Source organism: Pipistrellus hanaki (assembly GCF_964339955.1).
Source record: "Pipistrellus hanaki genome assembly, chromosome: 2".
Classification (NCBI taxonomy): domain Eukaryota; kingdom Metazoa; phylum Chordata; class Mammalia; order Chiroptera; family Vespertilionidae; genus Pipistrellus; species Pipistrellus hanaki.
In genome coordinates, this window is record NC_140504.1 from 193,486,804 (window position 1) to 193,506,095 (window position 19,292).

General features: G+C 55.5%; 1 protein-coding gene across 5 annotated transcripts in view; it reads right to left on the reverse strand.

Moving 5' to 3' along the window:
• Positions 1 to 2,174: 2,174 nt before the first annotated feature.
• Positions 2,175 to 19,292, reverse strand: part of PRDM2 (PR/SET domain 2) — a 105,620-nt gene continuing 88,502 nt past the window's right edge. For 4 of the 5 annotated variants that reach the window (XM_084875286.1, XM_084875290.1, XM_084875288.1 and 1 more), the window contains 2 exons: positions 4,502 to 4,645; positions 2,175 to 3,819 (listed from right to left, as the gene is read on the reverse strand). In XM_084875286.1, the coding sequence (XP_084731412.1) occupies positions 4,525 to 4,645 (121 nt within the window). In that variant the 3' untranslated portion in view covers positions 2,175 to 3,819; positions 4,502 to 4,524. The remainder of the gene's footprint in view (positions 3,820 to 4,501; positions 4,646 to 19,292) is intronic. The other variant, XM_084875291.1, reaches the window with a different exon arrangement.

Below are 19,292 nucleotides of genomic sequence, written 5' to 3' on the forward strand. Positions count from 1 at the left end.
GGAACTATCCCGCCAAAAGCGGGACATCTGGTCACCTTACTAAGGGGAAATCAGGAAGGCATTAGGATGCACAATTTAAGAAGACTCTCACTCCTGGATCTGTGCCAGCTGCTGATTCTCAGAGGCCCCAGGCCCCGCATGGAAGGCAGGGCCCAGCCCCTATCTGCCCCGGCAGCTGGAGTAGGAAAAGGGGGAAACTTACTTTGTGCTCCATCTGCGGGGACAGGCTGCAGCCTCTGGTTCCCACTGGACTGGGGACTTCATGCCTGACCCCGCTCAGCTTTGTGAAGAAGGGGTGAACTGGGCCAGGTCCCCCTCTGGCGCACAGGTCCCCTCCAGCGAGGGGTCAGCAGTTGGTCTCGTCAGCTGAGCCACAGCAAGGCAAAGCTATAGGGCATTCTGACCCGCGTCATCCCCTAGCCTAGTGCCATGGTCGGCAAACTGCGGCTTGCGAGCCACAGGCGGCACTTTGGTCCTTTGAGTGTGGCTCTTTCCACAAAACACCACGGCCTGGGCGAGTCTATTTTGAAGAAGTGGCGTTAGAAGAAATTTAAAAAATGTGGCTCTTAATAGAAATTTCAATCGTTGTACTGTTGACTCATGAGTTTGCCGACCACTGGCCTAGTGGACTTACACCCTCTTGGCCCAGCAGGTCAGGAGAGCTAGACACCCCACCACCCTACCACCCCAACCCAGATCACTGCTTCTCGGTCTTCACCTCACACCGCAGGGAGCCCAGGCTTCCTTCCCTGGGGCAAGAAGCTCAGAGAGACACCTCCCACCCCCGGGGCCCAGCCGCCAGCCCTGTGGCCTCAAGTCTCCTTTGGTCCTTAACCAGTTTAACCAGGAGCACCTGGCTTGCCCACGGGCCCCGAGACCACGGTGATCCGGCTCAGGCCAGGGATGTTTATTTTCAGTCGTTGCTATGGCCTCGTCCTTGACCTTAGTGGGCATTAAACTTGGCGAGACAACAGAACTAGTTAACAAACACATAGGTGACCAAGACCCACCCCGGGGTGGGTCTGCTTCGGGGGAAATGGGGGGTGAAGGCCTCGAATCTCTCCTTCAACAATCAGCCAAGTGATCCGGGAAGGAGGCAAGTTAACTCGCCTTAAGGAGACTCAGTGGTGGCTCATTGATATCCTCACCAGGACACAGGAGGGTGGGCACAAACAAGGAACCCAGCCGAGGCCAGGGACCAGCCCAAGGTCTCACAGCCAGTAAGGAGCACAGCTGCCAATCAATCCTGGCTGGAAACCCAAGTCCGCACGTCCAAATCCGAGCTTCTGGGCCAGCCGTGCTTCGGAGGGGATCAAAAGTCCAGGGGCTGCCGAAACCAGTTTTGCTCAGTGGATAGAGCATTGGCCTACGGACTGAAAGGTCCCAGGTTCGATTCCGGTCAAGGGTATGTAACTTGGTTGCGGGCACATCTCCAGTAGGGGATGTGCAAGAGGCAGCTGATCGAAGTTTCTAACTCTCTATCCCTCTCTCTTCCTCTGTGTAAAAAATCAATAAAAAATATATATTTTTTTTAAAAAGTCTGGGGGCTTAGGGAGAAAGGGGGTGAAAATGTTCTAAAATTGATAGAACAGGGAGGGGTGCACAGTTTGTGCGCTTACACGGGTAAGTCATATGGTATAGGAGTTAGATCTCAATAACGCTGTTGAAGGAGAATATATTTGCAGCCACAGGTGGCTTGCCTAGTTGTCCGATGGCTTTCCTGATGGCCGGCAGGTGGGAGGGCATTTGAAGGCCGGTGACCTTGATCACCAGGTAAGATGTTTCCACTGTGAGCTCCCTCGCTGCCTCAGCTTCCTCTCACGGCAGGAGTGGAGCCCTCGGGGACCCCCCATCCTCACCTCCCCAGCCCATTTCCATCCCGACAACACAGATGTCACCAACACCCACAGGAACCCAAAGGAGCACTCCCACGCTTCTTCCTTACAATCGCACTTCACACGTTTATTGTTAATTTTCTTCACATGGCAGATACACAACTGTCTCCCTGGGAGGTCCGAACCCACACTCCCGGGCTCCCACGGCCCCCTCCTCCTGAAGCTCCGAGCAGATGTCCTGCCCGCCTCAGGGGTGGACAGCTGACCAGCAAGTTTGCACATGCGACAGAGGAGTGGCCCCAACCTCCCGCCCCCACCCCACAACATTCCCAGGATGTGCCATTTGGCTGAAGGTGACCTCCAAGGTTTGGGGTTCCTAAGCCTTCCCCCGCTGCTGAATGGGGGAAAACCCTCAAGAATGGAGAGGCTGGGTGTACAGCCCAGTGAGTGAGTGTTGACATCGTATCGTTAGGATAAGGAACAGCCACGGATTTTCATGCTCCGGAGGGTGAGTTTCGGAAGCGGGCAGAAGGATCCCTTCCCGTTTGGGAACATTTAACACAAACAGCGGTTGTTAGCCGGGTGGGATGTAGGAGAGCTGGGACGCAGGCCCCCGGCCAGTGTTTTCCTGCCCATGTGAGGATCTCTCGAGAACTTTCTCCGGGACCACTGTCAGAGCCCGCGCTGCAGCCAGTCGACTGAGTCATTAAATAACACAAGTTATAAAACTTTAAAAACGGGGCATTTACAGTCGGGGACATAAATACGTGCTTTGAAAAGTGTCTACGTACATATTTACACAGAGTTGCAAGATCAACCATAGTAGCCCTGAAAAAAAAAGTCCCTTTTTCATGTGTGTGACCACGCACACGCCCCCCGGTCCCCTCCCTGCGCTCTGGACTGGTCACGTCGCTATTGGAAACGGGGCCGAGGAGCGGGCGGGAGGGGGCTCGGGCATCCTCGTCTGGGGTCTGCCCCAAAGGCACCAAACCCAGCACCCGCACCGGGTCCCAACTCCTAGCTCTGCTCGACCGCGTCCCCGAGGCCCGGCCTGTCCTGCCAGAGCAGGGGGCCCTCCAGCGACTCCCGGCCGGTGATGGAGAACTTCCAGAAATCTCTCTTTCTCCCCGCCCCACCTTGGCTTTTTCATGTTCCACCTGCACTTGCATGCCCCAATTCCTACTTGTTTCCCTTCGCAGCTCACTGGAGAAGCTCACACGCACACAGTGCTGCTGGTCCCACCGAGGGAGGCCGAGGGGCTCCATCGGGACACAGGACACCACCCTGTGCCCCCGCCGCCTGTCCCCATCACCCCGCTTCTCCCACGGAGGAACCCCATCCCTACAAGGGGACAATGGCTTCCTCCCGCTGCACACGGACTAACCACAACTTCAAATCTGGAAGTGACTCAAGCGCCGACAGCTCAGGCCGGCGGGCCAAGAAGGGCTTCCAAGTGTGCAGGCCAAGGGGCAGCCGGCGAGGCTCCGGCCTGTCTGCAGCCGCCGGTTCCCAGAGATCGCGAGGGACGGGGGGCATGAGGGCGGGGGGCCAGGGCGGCGGGGTGGGGAGCAAGGCCTCCTCCTGAAGGCCTTCCTCGGACACGCCTGGAGCTGACCCCTGGGCCAGACCAAGGTCCCCGCCGTGGAGAAGGACAACTCGAGAAGCAGAAAGCAGGATCAAGGAGCTCTTGGAAAATTGCATAGTAGAAGAGGTCCCGCCCCTGCAGGAAGGCCGAGCTGCGGAGCATGCTCCTCGGTGTGGAATCAGCTGGTGCCCTGCCTCCCCAGGGTTCTGGAGACCACACGCTGGCAGGCAGGCTCACACGTGCACGCTCACACGTGCATGCTCACACGTGCACGCTCACACGTGCACGCTCACACGACACACTTTCTCTCACAGGCTCCAGCACTGGAACAGGTCACTGCTCCCTACAGGGCGGAAGGCCAGTCCCTTTGGCTTCTCTGATTCCAGGTCACTTCAGGTGCTGAGGAGACAAAGAAAAGAATAACGGTGGCTGCTTATCCAGGGCCCCGGGCTGCTCCAGCATTCTCCCGCTGCATCTTTGTGAGTTAGCCGTTTGCTGGAGGGCAGCACCCATCCAGAGGAGAGCGAAGCGTGGTGAGTTTGCACAGTGCACACACCTGTGTAACCAGCACACAGATCAGGAAGCAGAACGGGAGGCCCAAGCTCCCATCCGCCCCGGGCCCTGCCCCCTTTTAGGATAACCACTACACTCATCCCCAGAATGACCACTATCCTGACCTCTGGCCTCACGCTAGTAGATAGATTTCCCCCACTTTTTCACTTAAATGAAATGAATCAGTGCACGTCCTATGTGCCTGGCTTCTGTGACTGAACGTGTCTGCAAGCTCGTGCTGTGGATTTTCACTCTCCTCCTGTGGAGTCTAGCCAAGGCTACTGCCAGTGCAGGTGCGGGAGTTTGGGGTCATCACGCATGTCGCTGGGATATTCTTACATGGCCTAAATGTCAGGTATGGTGCACATGTGCACATGTTTATGCAGAAGTGCTGGGAGTAGGGTGTCTGCCACAAGCCACCATGCCCACCCTCTTTCCTCTCCTTCCTAGACACCCCAAACCCCAAGCCCAACCTCCCCGTTCCGCAGAGCCACCAAAAGGATCCAGAAGCTGCTCCCCCTCTTCACACCTGTCAGGGAGCAGGTGAAGCTTCTACTCTTTGAAGAGGGGTCCTTGGAGCTGAGCTGTGGCCGTGGCCTTGACACTCCGGCACTGCCTGGTGATGTACGGGGCGGCAGGCGTGGGGCCTCGGGTCGCCAGGCGGAGGCTGTAGCTGTGCAGAGAGAAACAACACGCCATCACCAGAGGTTACACACCAGCCAGGAGGCCCCTGGAGGCCGGGTGTGGGCCCCACCTCTCCGGCCCCCGGAGGCCAATGGGCTGTGAGCTTTGATACAAGCCTGTGAGCTCCCTGGTTCTGCCCACCACCGCCCCTCCCCCACAGGTGGCGCTAGCAGCAGCGCCCACCCGTGGGCTCTGAGACACAACATGGCGCTGTTCCCTCCAAGACACCTGGGGAGGTGTGTAGTGCCCAGTTACCTCCATCGCCTGTGGTGGGGAGAGGAGGGAGGCCTGGTCCATGCCAGGCTGTTAACTGTGCACCTGACCTCTGCCCTGGCCCCACTTTCATGTCAGGAATCACAGAGGGGGGGTGAACCAGGATCCCGTTTGCTACTACAGCCCGTTACATTGGACTTGGTTTTTCAGGAAAGCTTTTAATTTTTTTTTTTAATTAAAATAAAAATAATCTCGTTATCCCTCCCCTTCCTTCACCCAGCTAACCCGTACTCATCTTTCAGGTCCCAGCTGGCATACCACCTCCTCCAGGAAGCCTTCCCTCTTCATCCCTCCTCCCGGCTCCCCCCGCCCCTCGCCGTCCCCATCACAGAGCCTGTTACACTGAGTCACAACCGCAGGACAATGAGTCTGCCCCCTCCCGAGCCGTGACCCCAAGGTCAGGGCCTTGGTTTTGTATGTTGCTGCACCCCCAGCTTGGCATGACAAAAATAAGTATGTGTTGAGCAGGAGTGACTCCGTGCTAAGCATTTTCTGTCTCATTCTTCATAGAACCTTCCCCGGAGGATACTGTCGGTCCCTCGTTTACAGAGGGGGATCCAGAGGCACAGGGACTGGTCCCAGGTCCCAGGTCTGCCCCCTCGAGGCGGAAGAGCAGGGCCTCAGGCGAGGAGAGGCGGGAGGTGACCTTCACCTGCCCCAGGTGTTGGCCGGGAGCCAGCTCCGCCCGAGGGAGCAAGAGACAGGGACACGCTGAGACAGCGGGTGCACGGGAGGGGTCCGCAGCCAGGGCACGCGGCGCGGAGTTGGGAGACATTTCTGGCTGTCACATCTGGGGGAGGGAGGAAGCTGCTGGCATCGAGTGGGCGGGGCTGGAGGCTGCTAACCCTCCGGTACACAGGGTGGCCTCCACGAGGAAGAATGATACGGCCCCCTATGTTAACAGCGCCCCCCTGACAAGGAAGCCCTCAATAACCATCTGTTAAGACAAATCTTATATAATAAAAGGGTGATATGCAAATTGAATGTCACTCCGACCCAAGATGGCTGCCCCGATGTGGACACAAGATGGCTGCCACAAGATGGCCTGTAGGGGAGGGCAGTTGGGGGAATCAGACCTGCAGGGGAGGGCAGTTAGGAGTGACTGGGCCGGCAGAAAAAGGCAGTTGGGGGGGGACCAGGACTGCAGGGAAGGGCAGTTGGGGGCAACCAGGCTAGCAGGGGAGGGCATTTAGGGGTGATTGGGCTGCAGGATAGGGCACTTGGGGTAAATTGTTCCCCAGCAGGGGAACAGTTAGACATTGATCAGGCTGGCAGGGGAGTGGTTAGGGGGTGATCAGGCTGGCAGGCAGAAGCAGTTAGGGGCAATCAGGCAGGCAGGCATGCGAGCAGTTGGGAGCCAGCTGCTCTGGATTGTGAGAGGGATGTCCGGATGTCCATTTAGGCCCGATCACACAGGGACCAGATTGGAGAGGGTGCAAGCTGGGCTGATGGACACACCCCCACCTCCGTGCACGAATTTCATGCACCGGGCCTCTAGTGAATGTGTAGACACAAGACTACAGCCAGTGGCGTGAGGAGCCCCGCCCTGCTCCGTGTTCTTGCTCAAATGCATCCTCTCAGGGAGCTCCCCACCATCACCTGAAACTCCAGCTCCACAGTGCATTTTATAGCCCCCCTCCGCCCCCCCCAACCCCTTCACCTGGGATTTTACATCCCGCCATGCCAGCTACCCACAGTCAGTCATGGTCTGATAAGATTAAACGGAAAACCTCAGAAATGCACAGTCTCCTTTTAAAAAGGCGCCGTCCTGAGCAGCGGGCCTGCAGTCCCCGCTCCAACCCACCGTGGCCCATGGCCCCCGCCCAGCCTGTCCTGCCGTGAGTCCAGCACAACAAGATGTCTTGAAAGAGACGCCCTTCGCGGAGCTGCTGGGATAGCATGCTGTTACAACAGTCCTACGTTAGCAGTTACTGGCGCTCATAGCTGCCCGTGCCCCGGTTATAAGTTACACTTTATCACAAGGACACGTGGACAGGGAAAACATAGGGTTCGGCCTGGTGCCCTGCAGGCCACTTCAGTGAGCGACACAGAGGCCACCTTGCCATCCGCCTGTGACTGCGCAGAGAGGAACGTGCCATTTTGGGAGAGTCCGGCTCCCAGGGGGCCACAGTCCCGGTCATGGGTTCTGGCAAAGGAGATGTCCCAATGTGCTGCCCTACACTCGCCAAACAAAACTGAAGCAGCAGCAAGGACGGCCAGGCCTGGGAGAAGATGACACCCATAAGGGTCCCGGGAGTCCCGATCCGAGGGCAACAAGGACCCCAAAGGATCTAAGAGCCAGGGTTTGCCGGCCTGGAGCTTCTCACAGGCGAATGAGCCCTGAGGGGCGGAGCCCCTCACCCCAGGGGTCTTCCTGGAGCTCCGATGTCACAGGAGCTGGTGACATCACAGAGGGGCCACCATACCCCAGAGCCCTCATCTCCAGGGCTGCCCAGGGAAGGGGCAGCTGGCCAAGGAGATGTAAGCACTAAAGACGGGCCAAGTGCCCGTCACTGGACAGGGAACAGACCGGTGAGCAGAGAACAGAATGGCATGAAGAGGCAGTTCCCAGAGGGAGCCAAGGCCGTGGAGATGACAAGATGCCGGCCGCTTGTCCGGGAATAGCTTGCTAGCACAGGGGCCTGGGACAGGCGCCGGCTGCGTGGGGCCTGCAGGTGAGGGAGTGTGACCGGGGTGAGGACTGCCCCCAATTCCTGGGCAGTGGGGGGTCACAGCCCGGCCACCCCACCTCCTGAGAGCCTCCCTCTCCCCCTCTCAGAGTGGCTCATGGCAGCCCCCAGACGGATGACAGTCACCATCCCTCCGCTGTGACACTGGAGACCCAGCAGAGAGCCCCGGGTCTCAGCCCCCTTCCCGTCCTGGCAGACAGAAAGAGAATAAAGGAGCGTGTGGCAGGGATCACTGGGGGAGAAAGGAAGCAGAGGGGAGGGCTCAGAGGGGGCAGTGGGGGGGGGGGAGGCTGCAAAGTGGAGGAGGAAGACCTCACAGATGCGCCAAGGCCAGAAGGAGGTGGGCAAGGGACCCACGTGGACACCTGGACCTCGTGTGGTCCAGGCCGTCCGAGCCACACGTGCAAAGGCCCTGGGGTGAGACTTGCCTGGGATGTCAGAGGGAAGATGGGGCAGCAGGAGGGGCTGGTAGGCAGGGAGTCAGGTGGTTCTTCTGGGCAGCAGAGTGGCCTGCCCTGCCGTGGCCACCGTGTCGGGTGCAGCCTGCAGGATGGTAAGAGTGGGATGGAGGAGACCAGTGAGGGGGCCACTGCCGGCCTCCAGGTGAGAGATGATGGCAGCGTAGACCTGGGGCCGCTGAGGAGGGGGGCTGTGAGAAGTGGCTAGATGCAGACACTTTTATCAGGGCCACAGGGGCTGGGGCAGAGGTGAGAAAATGACCGAAGTCTAGATGGATTCCGTTTCACTGAGCTGGGGAAGATAGCAGGAGGAGAACGTGGCTTCTTGGGGGGTCCGCTTTGGAAGGACTAAATCTGAGATGGTGTTAGATATCCAGGGGGGAAATCAAGTGGGTGGCTGAGATGCCCCGCTGATGGATTTGGGGCTGGTCAGCATCTGGGGGGACTGGGTGGCTCCTGGGGGGGTGGGGACGAAGAGGAGGAGCCCAGGGACTGAGGAAGGGATTCGGGGCAGCGCTGGTGGTGTCACCGGCCCAGAGAGAGGTGTCCCGGGAAGAGGGAAGAACAAGTGTCCAAAGCTGCCGATGGGTGGAGACGGGACTGAGAACCCGCCGACCAGGATGTTGTAGAACACGTGTGTCAAACACAAGGCCCGCGGGCCAAATCCAGCCCGCCAGGCTTTGCAATGTGGCCCGCACCGCGCTGTCATCACTGCACTCCGCTGTCAGTTTATGACATTGTCAGTTTATGACTGTTCAGTAAACCATTCGGCCCGCAATTTAGGCTGGATTTTAGATTTTGGCCCCTTCTCTGATTGAGTTTGACACCCCTATTGTAGAAGCTTAGAGGTTGCTGGTAACCGTGGTAACAGCAGTTTCCGAGACAAGGCAGAGACAAACGCCTGAAAGAGGCCAGTTCAAGAGAGGAGAGGAGGGCAGGGGCAGGGTCCAGAGACTCAGCCGCACAGATTTGGGTAAAGGGGGCACAGAAGAGACAGGGTTTGGGCAGAGAGGAGCTGCCAGTCCCGATGATCCCCAGAGCTCTCCAGTCCCCACCGGGCCCACAGGCTCACCCACGTGCTCCGCCAGGCTGCCCGGGCGTGGAGTGGAGACCCTGCCTGCCTTGGCTGCCTTCCCCCTCTCCCTCCCGTGTGCGTCAGGAGGGACCTTCTGGAAAGCAATGGCCAGGCCGGTTGGGCCACACAGCCGCCCGCCCGCCCGGAGTCTTACACAACTCTGCGTCAGTCCTCAGAGGGCAAACATCTCAGTCCGCTGTGCCCGAGGCGAGGGAGAAGCAAAGAAGGCACGCAGGTAGCAGGTAAGACAAGCTGGGGTGATGCGGAAATGCCCCCAGGCTGCGTGAAGGCCACGGGCAGAAGCTCCAGGAACCACCACTTGCTTCCTGGCACCAACCACCAACCACCACCGCTCCCAGCCCCTTCTGCTCCAGGGAGGCCCCTGCCACTCAAATGAGGCCCCTGGGCTGGAGGGTCAGACCGAGGTTCCCCGCTACTTGCTGTGCGGCCTCAGGACAATGCCTCTCCCTCTCTGGGTCACAGTGGTCTCACCTGTAAAACGAGTATGACATCCAAGGAAAAAATGTATAGCATCATCCACTGAGCATGTGATATGCGGGAAATGCTGGGGGGGGGGGGGGGGGAGCGCGTCCCGGGAGCTCCTGAAACCCTCCCAGCAGCCCCGAGGCAGGGACTGAGCCGATGCACATCTCACAGAGGAGGAGACAGTGGCTCAGAGGCCAGGAGGCCCGGCGTCTGTGTTCTCTCAGCCAATAGGGGGACAGATTTAAGCAGGTCCCCGGAAAGGCATCTGCACCCAGGCTATGGGACACCACACCCTGGGTCCCCTCCGACACAGTCCTTGTCGTGATGGGGACAAGGAGCTCTTGTCAATATCCCAAAAGGCCATCAGGAGTCGAGCCATTGCCCACAGCATGGACACACGAGCCCCCCCACGCAGACAGGAGCCGGCTTTGCGCTGGAGCCGCGTGAGCTCAGAGGAGCCCTGGCGTGGGGTCTCACTCTCCGAGGCTCACTGGAGGCCCAGGAGAGGGGATAACCGCCCCCCCCCCCGAGGCCCACCCCGAGGCCCTAGACTCTGACTGAGCTCGCTGGGGTGCAGCCCAGGCTCTCAGAGCCACAGGCCTATGACCGCCCAGCAGTCCTGGGCGCTGGTCAGCCTCCTGGCTCAGACGCCACAGTTAACCAGGTCCTTAGAGAGGCATCTGGCACAGGAGTGGGGGCGTGTGGGCGAGGAGTGCAGGTCCCGGACCGATGGCCGGGTCTAAGAGGGGCCTAGGGCCCAGGGACGTTTTGTGGAGAGTCGTTCCCACGTGAGGGCTCGAGGGAGGACAATAAAAGTGGTCCTTGGGGGCTGGGGGCCGAAGGCCGAGGTCTGAGACCACTGGCCAGGACAGTCACTGAGGGCCCTACCGAGGACGCTGAGGAGTTGGCACCACCAAGGCCCCGCCCCCACCATGGGGCCAAGTGCCTGCTTTCCCGACAATTCCTGGAGCCCGACTCCGACTCCGCAGGCCTCCCTCACCGCACCCCTGGATCTGCTCCGTGCCGGCTCAGACGTCATGCCCGCAGGAAGCGGCCACCACCAGTGCAGTGCCCAGCGAGGCGGGAAGAACCCAGCTCTGCTCCCTGTAAGTCTCTGTCTCCTGCCCGCCCTCCTATCAGTTCTAATGCCCAGATGCCATCCCTTCCCCTCCTCTCCAGCCACGTGGGACAGGCTGCTCTCTCTAAAGGAAACTTCTAAGCATGGGAGAGAAGCCCAAAAGAACACACGGACACGTGTGTCGGGACATGAACGCACGGAAAGCAGATTCCCAGTGTGGGGCGAGAGGCCCCCATCCCCCACCAGGTCCAGAGGGAAAAGCTCTTTTAAATGGAAAAACCCTATGAGGGACGCTGAGACCTCATTATCACAACAGCTCTGTCCTTAAAAGTCAACTTAGACCAAGACATTAGAGAGAGGACAAAGTCAGCTCCAGGGGCCACGCCCACATCTTGGAGTCGTTGGGACTCAGGGTCTCAGAAGTCCTAGGTGGCACCTCCCAGGGACAGGATTTCCGGACGCTAACCCTCTGAGGCGCCTGCCCTGATGGGGAAGCTTTGTGGAGCTCAGGGGCGTCTCCGAGGCCTGGGTGTGTGTGGCTGGCAGGGCGTCCCAGGCACAGGCTAGTGGGCATTGGTCAGCGGGGTAGGGATGCTGCACAAAGGGCCAGGGCACCCACGTGGGCTGTGAGCCAGGGACCTCATCCTCAGAGGTGCAGGGGACTGGAGAGCAGTGTGCCCAGGCACCTTCTCTAACCCCAGAGCCCCAAGCCCTCGCCCTGTCTCCTGGCTGACCTCCAACGGGCTGAGGGTGGCTGGGGCTGGAACATGGGACAGATCAGCCCATGCCATAGTGGGACAGAGGCGGCCGCAGGGGCTACCTGACCTGGGCCGGCTGGCACGTCTGGGCTGCTCAGCACCAGGACCCTGCGCTCCATTTGGATTGAAGCCCACTCATTGGCTACATGGAGGGTCCCTCTCTGCGGGGCAGACACGCGGCCCAGCCACACTCCTCGGTGCCCACGGACTCACGTCTGACACGGGATGAACACTGTCCTAATGTCTCCTCCACGTGAGCAGCAGGTCCGGCCTGGGGTGGGTGGAACAGGTTTTTCTAGACGCATCCTCGTTATCATCGGCATCTAACATTTCCCTGCTCACTGCCTGCCGAGCGCCGTGCCCAAACTTGACATGGAGAGGCGAACTTCCTCTTCCCAAGGCCTCTCTGAGTGGTCCTACCACGTTTTATACATGAGGAATGAAGGCACAGAGAGGTTCGGCAGCTTGCCCAAGAACACACAGCGGGCAGGAGCAGAGCCGCGGTCGAAGCCCAGGACACTTAGCTGCAGACATGGGCTCCTGGAGCCAAACAGGCAGGTCTGGGCAGGATTTCTGAGCTTTAAATGTGCAAACCCACTTAACTGACAGCTGCTCTGTGCCAGGTATGGTGGCACCGCCAAGCACTCCAAAGGCACGATAATGCTGCAAGGGGATAGACAGCTTTGGTCTAAGCAGGGCCGAAGGAGACGCCCTGTAAGCACCATTTATGTTTTAATTTATCCGTTTTAACAGGAATGTCTTCAAATCAGCCACGTGAAGCAATATCCTGATTTAGTGTTCTCTTTGGGAGTCAGATTTCTAACTCTGCACTTACATATGCTGTCATGTGCCATCAAGCACCAACACGAGATATCATCCTCGGAGCCTAAGGAAGCGTGGCATCCTCCTGTCCACACACTAAACATGATCAGGCCTTCCAATGATTCATAACGATACTGACTAATCACACCCATCATATATCTGGTGCTGTGCTGGACACTGGGAAACAGCAACGAAGCAAATAGACCCGGTCTTTGCCTGTGGGGGGCATGTATTCGAGAAGAGGAGGGTCATCATTGCTTGCATGATCTATAATACAAAATCATAATCTATAATACAAAATCCCAGGATGTGCATGACATTAAGGAGGAACCGTAGAAGCTACCAGAGCTCTGAACAAGGACACATGGGACCTGATTTCACGTGCACACATATGCATGTGTGTGTGTGTACATGTGCACGCATGCAGTTTTTTTGCACCCCAAGACATGGGTTCTATAGGACACTGGGGATACACTTAAGGTTTGCTTCATTTGTTGTGTTGTCTTGTATTATTTTGGAGGAAAGGGGATGGAATAAAGCACAGAATGTCTAACTTATTTTACCCCCAGGAAAAAAGAGAAAGGATTTCCAGAAGAGGTCTTTTCGGTGTCTAAAAGACAACCACTGTTATATTGCCTACCCTTGCCCCCAAATCTTTCCCGCCCTCGTTCTGTGCCTGAGCCTCCAAGCAAGTTTTAAGGAAGCAGATCTGAGAGCCTGCAAATTGGAACAAATTGGGTGAGAACTCATCTAGTTCTTCCCCAGGCTTGCTTCCCATCTGTGTCTAACAGATTTGGTCACACAAGGCCGGAAAGTTGGGGATGGTTGGGATTGAGGTGTCACCTGGGATAAGTCAAGAGGCCATAAGTCAATAAGCCAAGTTTCCATCACTTCTGCTTTTCTTTTTGAGACCCAATGGAAGGCTCTGGGTAAAACTCATGTGAGAGGCTGACAAAAAGATTTCAAAGACCTGCCCCCAGAGATGACAGTTTCTGGGGTCTGGATTTTCAATCAGCTCCCAGGTGACTAGTAGTGCAGATGGTCCACCGAATGAACATCCTGACACATGCCAACCAGGGCCCCTCCGCACACCTGGGAACAGGCGGGAAAGGTCCCCTCTCCGAACACTGTCATGAACAGGTCTCCTGAGCCCGGGAAATACTGTCCCCTCACCTAAGCACCTGTCCAACATGATTCAGGACTTCGCCTTATAAACCATCTGCTGTTAGCTGATACTCTCAGCTCTACCTGTCATGTTTATAGTTTTAAGGGATATAAACATATTAACTATAGTGCATTACAAAAAGAATAACAACAATAACAACAACAAACCCACAGAGCATATACATCAACTACAATATCCAACCCGATTTGTTGGGTGCCTCAAAGTGGTTGTCGCTTACATGAGGACAATGTCAACACAGCCTGTTTCCACCCAACTCCCTCGTAAAATGCAAAGGAGCCTGAGTATGAATGAAGATAAGAGGACAGAACACCTCTGAACCTCTGCACTGGTCACCGGAGAAACTCTGGAAAACTCCTGGCGTAATACACCGACTTAGAGAGGAAAAGAAAGAAAATCAAATCAATGGGCAGGGGGACCCATGTCTTCCTCATCAAGCAATGGGATGGACTGAGCCCCAGGCACTTCCTCAGAGTCAGCCACTGGTTAGCACAGGCACCACATGAAATATTTATTCTAAACCCAGAACAAAGCACGGAGGCATGAGGTACAGAGAACAACACTACTGGTTTAAGAATTAAGGTACTTCACGGGGCAAGAAACCTTCCCTGAGACTGTGCGTTCTACTTCACTCCCTCCCCAAATTGCTTACGAGACTTGTGGCTCAAAAGGAAAAGGTGATCTGTGTGTGTGTTACACTTCACATGTTCCTATCTAGAGGTCATTTGTCTGGCAAATGTCACTTACCAGCCAAGGACCAAGGACATCTTTAACAAGCAAACCGCGCCAGCATGTCTGCGTCTGCTGCTCACGCACCCTGCTCGCGGGGAGGCCCCTGGTGTCCTCTCAGGCCCTACCTACCTTGTTATTTACAGGAACTATTAATAGACCACTATCTAGCTTCCTAGCCCACAGGGGATTAACAGCACATCTGGAAGCGGCGAGCAGCGCAGACAACATCCATAAATCATACGTGAAAAACGAGCCAGGAGCACCTCCTTCCTGAAACATTAAGTCACACCTCAAGCATCCGGATCCTGCATGCCTGGATTGCCTCCGAGGGCATCGCTTCCCCACAACAGCCTTCACTGGCCTTACCATGAGCCTCCAAGAAAAGTGAATTTGTGCCCAGTGCTGTTTTTAAAAGCAGGGACGTAGCAGCTACGTTAGCCTCCTGACAGCAAGCACGCATGTGGCAGAGCCATTGCCCCCGACCCTTTCTGCCAACAAGGCAGATCCCTGGCATGGGGCCCTCTGACCCTGAGCAAGACCTCACCTCTGAATCCCGCCGACGCGGTGCCCCAGGCAGCGGCGCTCTGGGCACCCATGGGAACCTACTTGCCTACTGTGCCCAGGAAAGCCTTCTCTGAAGTAGAAAAAAGTCAACAGTAGACAGCAAGGTTTGGGTGAGTCAGCACCTGAGCCTGTTCCTTCCCTAACAGAGCGGGTGGCATCACACCAGGCCTGGCTGGAGCGGCGCAGTCTGGTCTCCCAGGAACAGAAAAAATGGTCCAGGGCCAGGGAGAACGAAGACGTGTGTTCACCGCCTCCCTGTTTCCGCTCCTTCAAGTCCACGGGTGCTTCTCAGCCACGTGGGCAGCTGCTTAGCAGCAAGCAGCTCCCCGCCTTGTTGTTGTGAATCCTCACCTGAGGGTATTTTTTTCATTGGTTTTAGTGAGTGGGAGGGAAAGAGACAGAGAAACATAGATGTGAGAGAGGCACAATGACCGGGTGCCTCCTGCACTCGCCCCAACCGAGGCTGGGGATGGAGCCTACAATCCAGGTGCATGCCCTTGACTGGAACTGGACCTGGGACCTGTCAGTGCTTGGGCCAGGGCTCTATCCACTGAGCAAAAACTGGCGAGGGCTCCCCGATTCTTAAGAGCTGCTGGGAAGAACCAGGCCTAGCCAGGCTTCCCTCCCAGGCCAGGGACTAGAGGCAGAGCAGACTCTGAGGGACAGGTGAGGCCACTGCCTGGACCTGGCTGCTCTGACCACCTGGGACTCGGACAGATTGCTGGCCTTCTCTGTGCCTGCTCCCCATTTGAAAAATGGGAAGACATGGAAGTATTTTTTTTTTTTTTTTAATGATGAAATGGGGTAATATAGGAAAAGCCCCGAGAACAGTGGTGGCTCCTACATTATGTCGATAAGTTGGGATTCCTTGGTTACATTTACATGGAGCTAATGAAATGTTTCCTTCTGAAACATGATTAAAATGTCCATTTTGATCTGGGGGAGATAATGGATCAACCGAAGGACTTGTATACATGCATCTAAGTACAACCAATGGACACAAAACTCTGAGGAGGGAGGGTATATATGGGGGGGGGGGGCAATGCTAAAATATGTACACAGATAATAATTTAATAAAAAAAATAAAACAAAAATAAAATGTACATTTTGGCTTTGAAACTCAAAACCAAGGGAAATAAAGTTACATGGAGGGAGGCGTTTTAAAATTCAAAACCAAGGGAGTTCTATGGAGAGCTGACAATAAAACTAATCCTTTTCTCACCTCGACTTGAAAAGTGCCTGCCCGTCTCTCAGCTCCCTCCCCAGCTCTGGGGGGTGGGGGCACCTCGTGTGGAAAGGCAGCAGCTAAGGTCCCCACGGGACCGCTCAGGACCCAAAAGCCCCTGGGGTCCTTTGAGGGCCCGCTGTGGGCACTGACAGGAGAGGATGGGGGACATTCGGCTCTGGCAACCTCTGCGGTCATGAGATCACATACACGGCAAGTCAGCTCTGAGGGGAGCCAACATCCGATCAGCTTTAAACAGATTCAACAGGACGTCTTTCAGCACCAACAGCCTCAATAGCGGCTAGCGTTTACGAAGCACTGACTAGTGCAAGCGGCACCTGTGGTGCCCGCGGGCTTGTCTGTCTTCACAAGCATCCTTTGTGGCTGGACTGGTCACTGCCGGTTTACAGAGAGGAGGCCTGGGGCTCAGAGAGGTGGCATGACTTGCCCCAGGTCACAGAGCCGGTAAGTGATGAAGCCAGGATACAGACATTTTTTTCTATTAATGAATATTTATTGAGCGGCTACTACATGCCAGGCACTGCTGTACACACAGCACCAGGCAGCTTCCCTGGGTGGGTTCCTCATCCTGGGAGAAGCGTTCAGTGAACCGATGTGACAGATGGAACAGAACACATGGAAGATGTAAGGGACTCCAGGAGCAGGTGGAGAGGGACAACGGCACTTATTTCAGAGTGGATGGTCAGGGAAGGCTTCCTGGAGGAAGTGACAGCTGAGCTAGCAGCTCTGGGGCAGAGCGAGTGCCCTTACTTACATTTCACCATCTGGGATGAAATCTCTATGTAGTCTCCCAACCAGGCTGGCGCCGGCCGGCACCACACCATCTCTTTCAGGGGAGGCCTGAGGCCGGCAGCAAACTCTGAACTGTGAATTCCATCCTGTGTGATCATGGCCGCCACCCTGACGCTATGGACTGTGCTACACAACCCCACTTTGGGCAGCAAACCCCTCTTTGGGCGATGATGTCAGCAGGAGACATTTAGGGGACACGGCGAGTTTAGAAGTTTCCCAATGCCTTCAAGGTCAGGGCTCTGGAGCCCGGCCAGCCTGGCTCGGGTTGAGCGTCTACCTATGAGCTAGTAGGTCACAGTTGAATTCCTGGTCAGGGCACATGCCCGGGTTGCAGGCTCAGTCCCCAGAGAGGGGGTGGGGGAGGATAGGGAGGGAATGTGGGAGGCAGCCAATCAATGATTCTCTCATCATTGATGTTTCTCTCTTTCTCTCCTTCCTCTCTAGTCCATACAAATATATTAAAGGGAGAACAGGATTCTGGAATCAGATGGCCGTGCTGGGCACTCTCTCGCTTGGAGCTGTGGGGCTGCTGCCCAGGCTCCTTTCTCTGTAGATGCTGAGAACGCCATGCAGAGAGCTCGGAACAGTGGCCATGTCCCAGGGGCCTCTGTAAGCCCCGGGACACAGGGCAGCGTCCACAGATCTACTGACCAATGCCTTGGGGATCCAGTTGGACCATTAAGATGTTTTCTGAATGGCCGACCAGCTGACTCATTCCTGGAGAATGCGCCTGGCTTTACCAGTCCAGTAACAGCTTGGGAACAGCCATCCAAAAATGTTCCTACACTCAAGCTGGGTTGGCAAGGGTTGGATGTGATTATAAGAAAGCCAAGTGAGAAGAGAATGTTACTGCAGGACAAATTGAATCCATGTGAGTTTTAAATAACCTCATTCCAATAAGAATATTAAAATATCACTTTGGCAATTATTAAATACTGAAACAAAGGCAATGATTTAAAATTGAAATTCTATTTTTATTTTCTGTTAATCCTCCCTCAAGGATATTTTTCTATTGGTTTTTTTTAGAGGGAATGGAAGGAAGGGGGGGGGACAGACAGAAACATTGGTTGCCTTCCCCACACGCCCCACCTGGGATGGAAACTGCAACTTAGGTATGTGCCCCCAACAAGAATCAAACCCAGGACCATTCAGTCCATGGGTGGATGCTCTTCTACCCACTGAGCCAAACCGGCTAGGGCTGAAATTCTATTTTTTTTAAAAGATAAAAAATGAAAACTGCTACACTATATCCTAAATGCCTAAATTCCCTATTGTTATTAACTTACCTGTGCAACAAACTCCAGGCCTTTAAAGATTCCTACTGAAAACTTACTCTTAAGATTTTTTTTAAAATATATTTTTATTGATTTAGAGAGGAAGGGAGATGGAGAGATAGAAACAGCAACGATGAGAAAGAATAATTGATTGGCTGCCTCCTGCCTGCCCCCTACTAAGGATCCAGCTCACAACCTAGGCATGTGCCCTTGACTGGAATTGAACCCTGGACCTTTGTCCGCAGGTCGATGCTCTAACCACCAAGCAAAACCAGCTAGGGCTACACTTAAAATTCAGTGCGATCATTCAGTAGTTACCTAAGCAGAATTCCAGACTGCACAGAAGGCTCCTGTCTAAACATTACTACAGAAATATTCTTAAATACGTCCAGAATAGAAACCTGTCCTTTAAAAAAACCTTCTGTAGCTTCCTGTCATTGCTAAAGGGACACCCAACTTCTCACCCCGACTGGGTAACAACTCAGGTAGCGCCTACCAAGGCATGTCCAGAACCGTGGGTGCTGCCTGGCTTGTAAGTGTTGTTTATAAGCTGGACAAGGGAAGGCACATTTAGGCATTAGAAATCCTCTGTAAAAATCTGTTCTCTGGGACACCTGCCTGGATTTGGGGTCTCTCTGTAAGACAGCAGAAAAGGAATCCAGCTGGTGTAAGTGAGGCAGGAAACAGAAGCACGCACAAATCCCACTGCCCCAGGAGTTCAGCGAGTTAACGCTAATAAAAGTATTTCCAAGCCTCTTGAACGGCTCACAACAGAACTGCAAGCAATTTACTGCAGTCCGTGAGGGCTTTTCTAATTCTTAATGTAGAAAGTAAATAAGACCTACGCACACGCCCCTGGCTGTAATGCTGTACTTTAAAAATAACCTACTACTGGCACAAGTTTAACCCTTTGATTTGCACTTAACACATACTTGCTAAGGGGGAGAGGGAGAGGGGGAGGCAAGCCCGGATCAGCTTTCCTTTTGGGCTAATGCCCAACAGGTCAAGGTTCTCAAGTGACAACCAAGACGCTCTGCAGGCTCCCCAGGCCCTGCTTCAGAACCTCTCTCCAGGCCAGAGGATGATAGTGAGCTTGATTTTCCTTAGACGATTTCTGTTGACTAATCAGATCAAGCTAGAAAGCCAGTGGGGCCTGAGCGGCCCGGGACGTGGGTGCACACCCTGCCGTTCGGAGTGAAATCAGA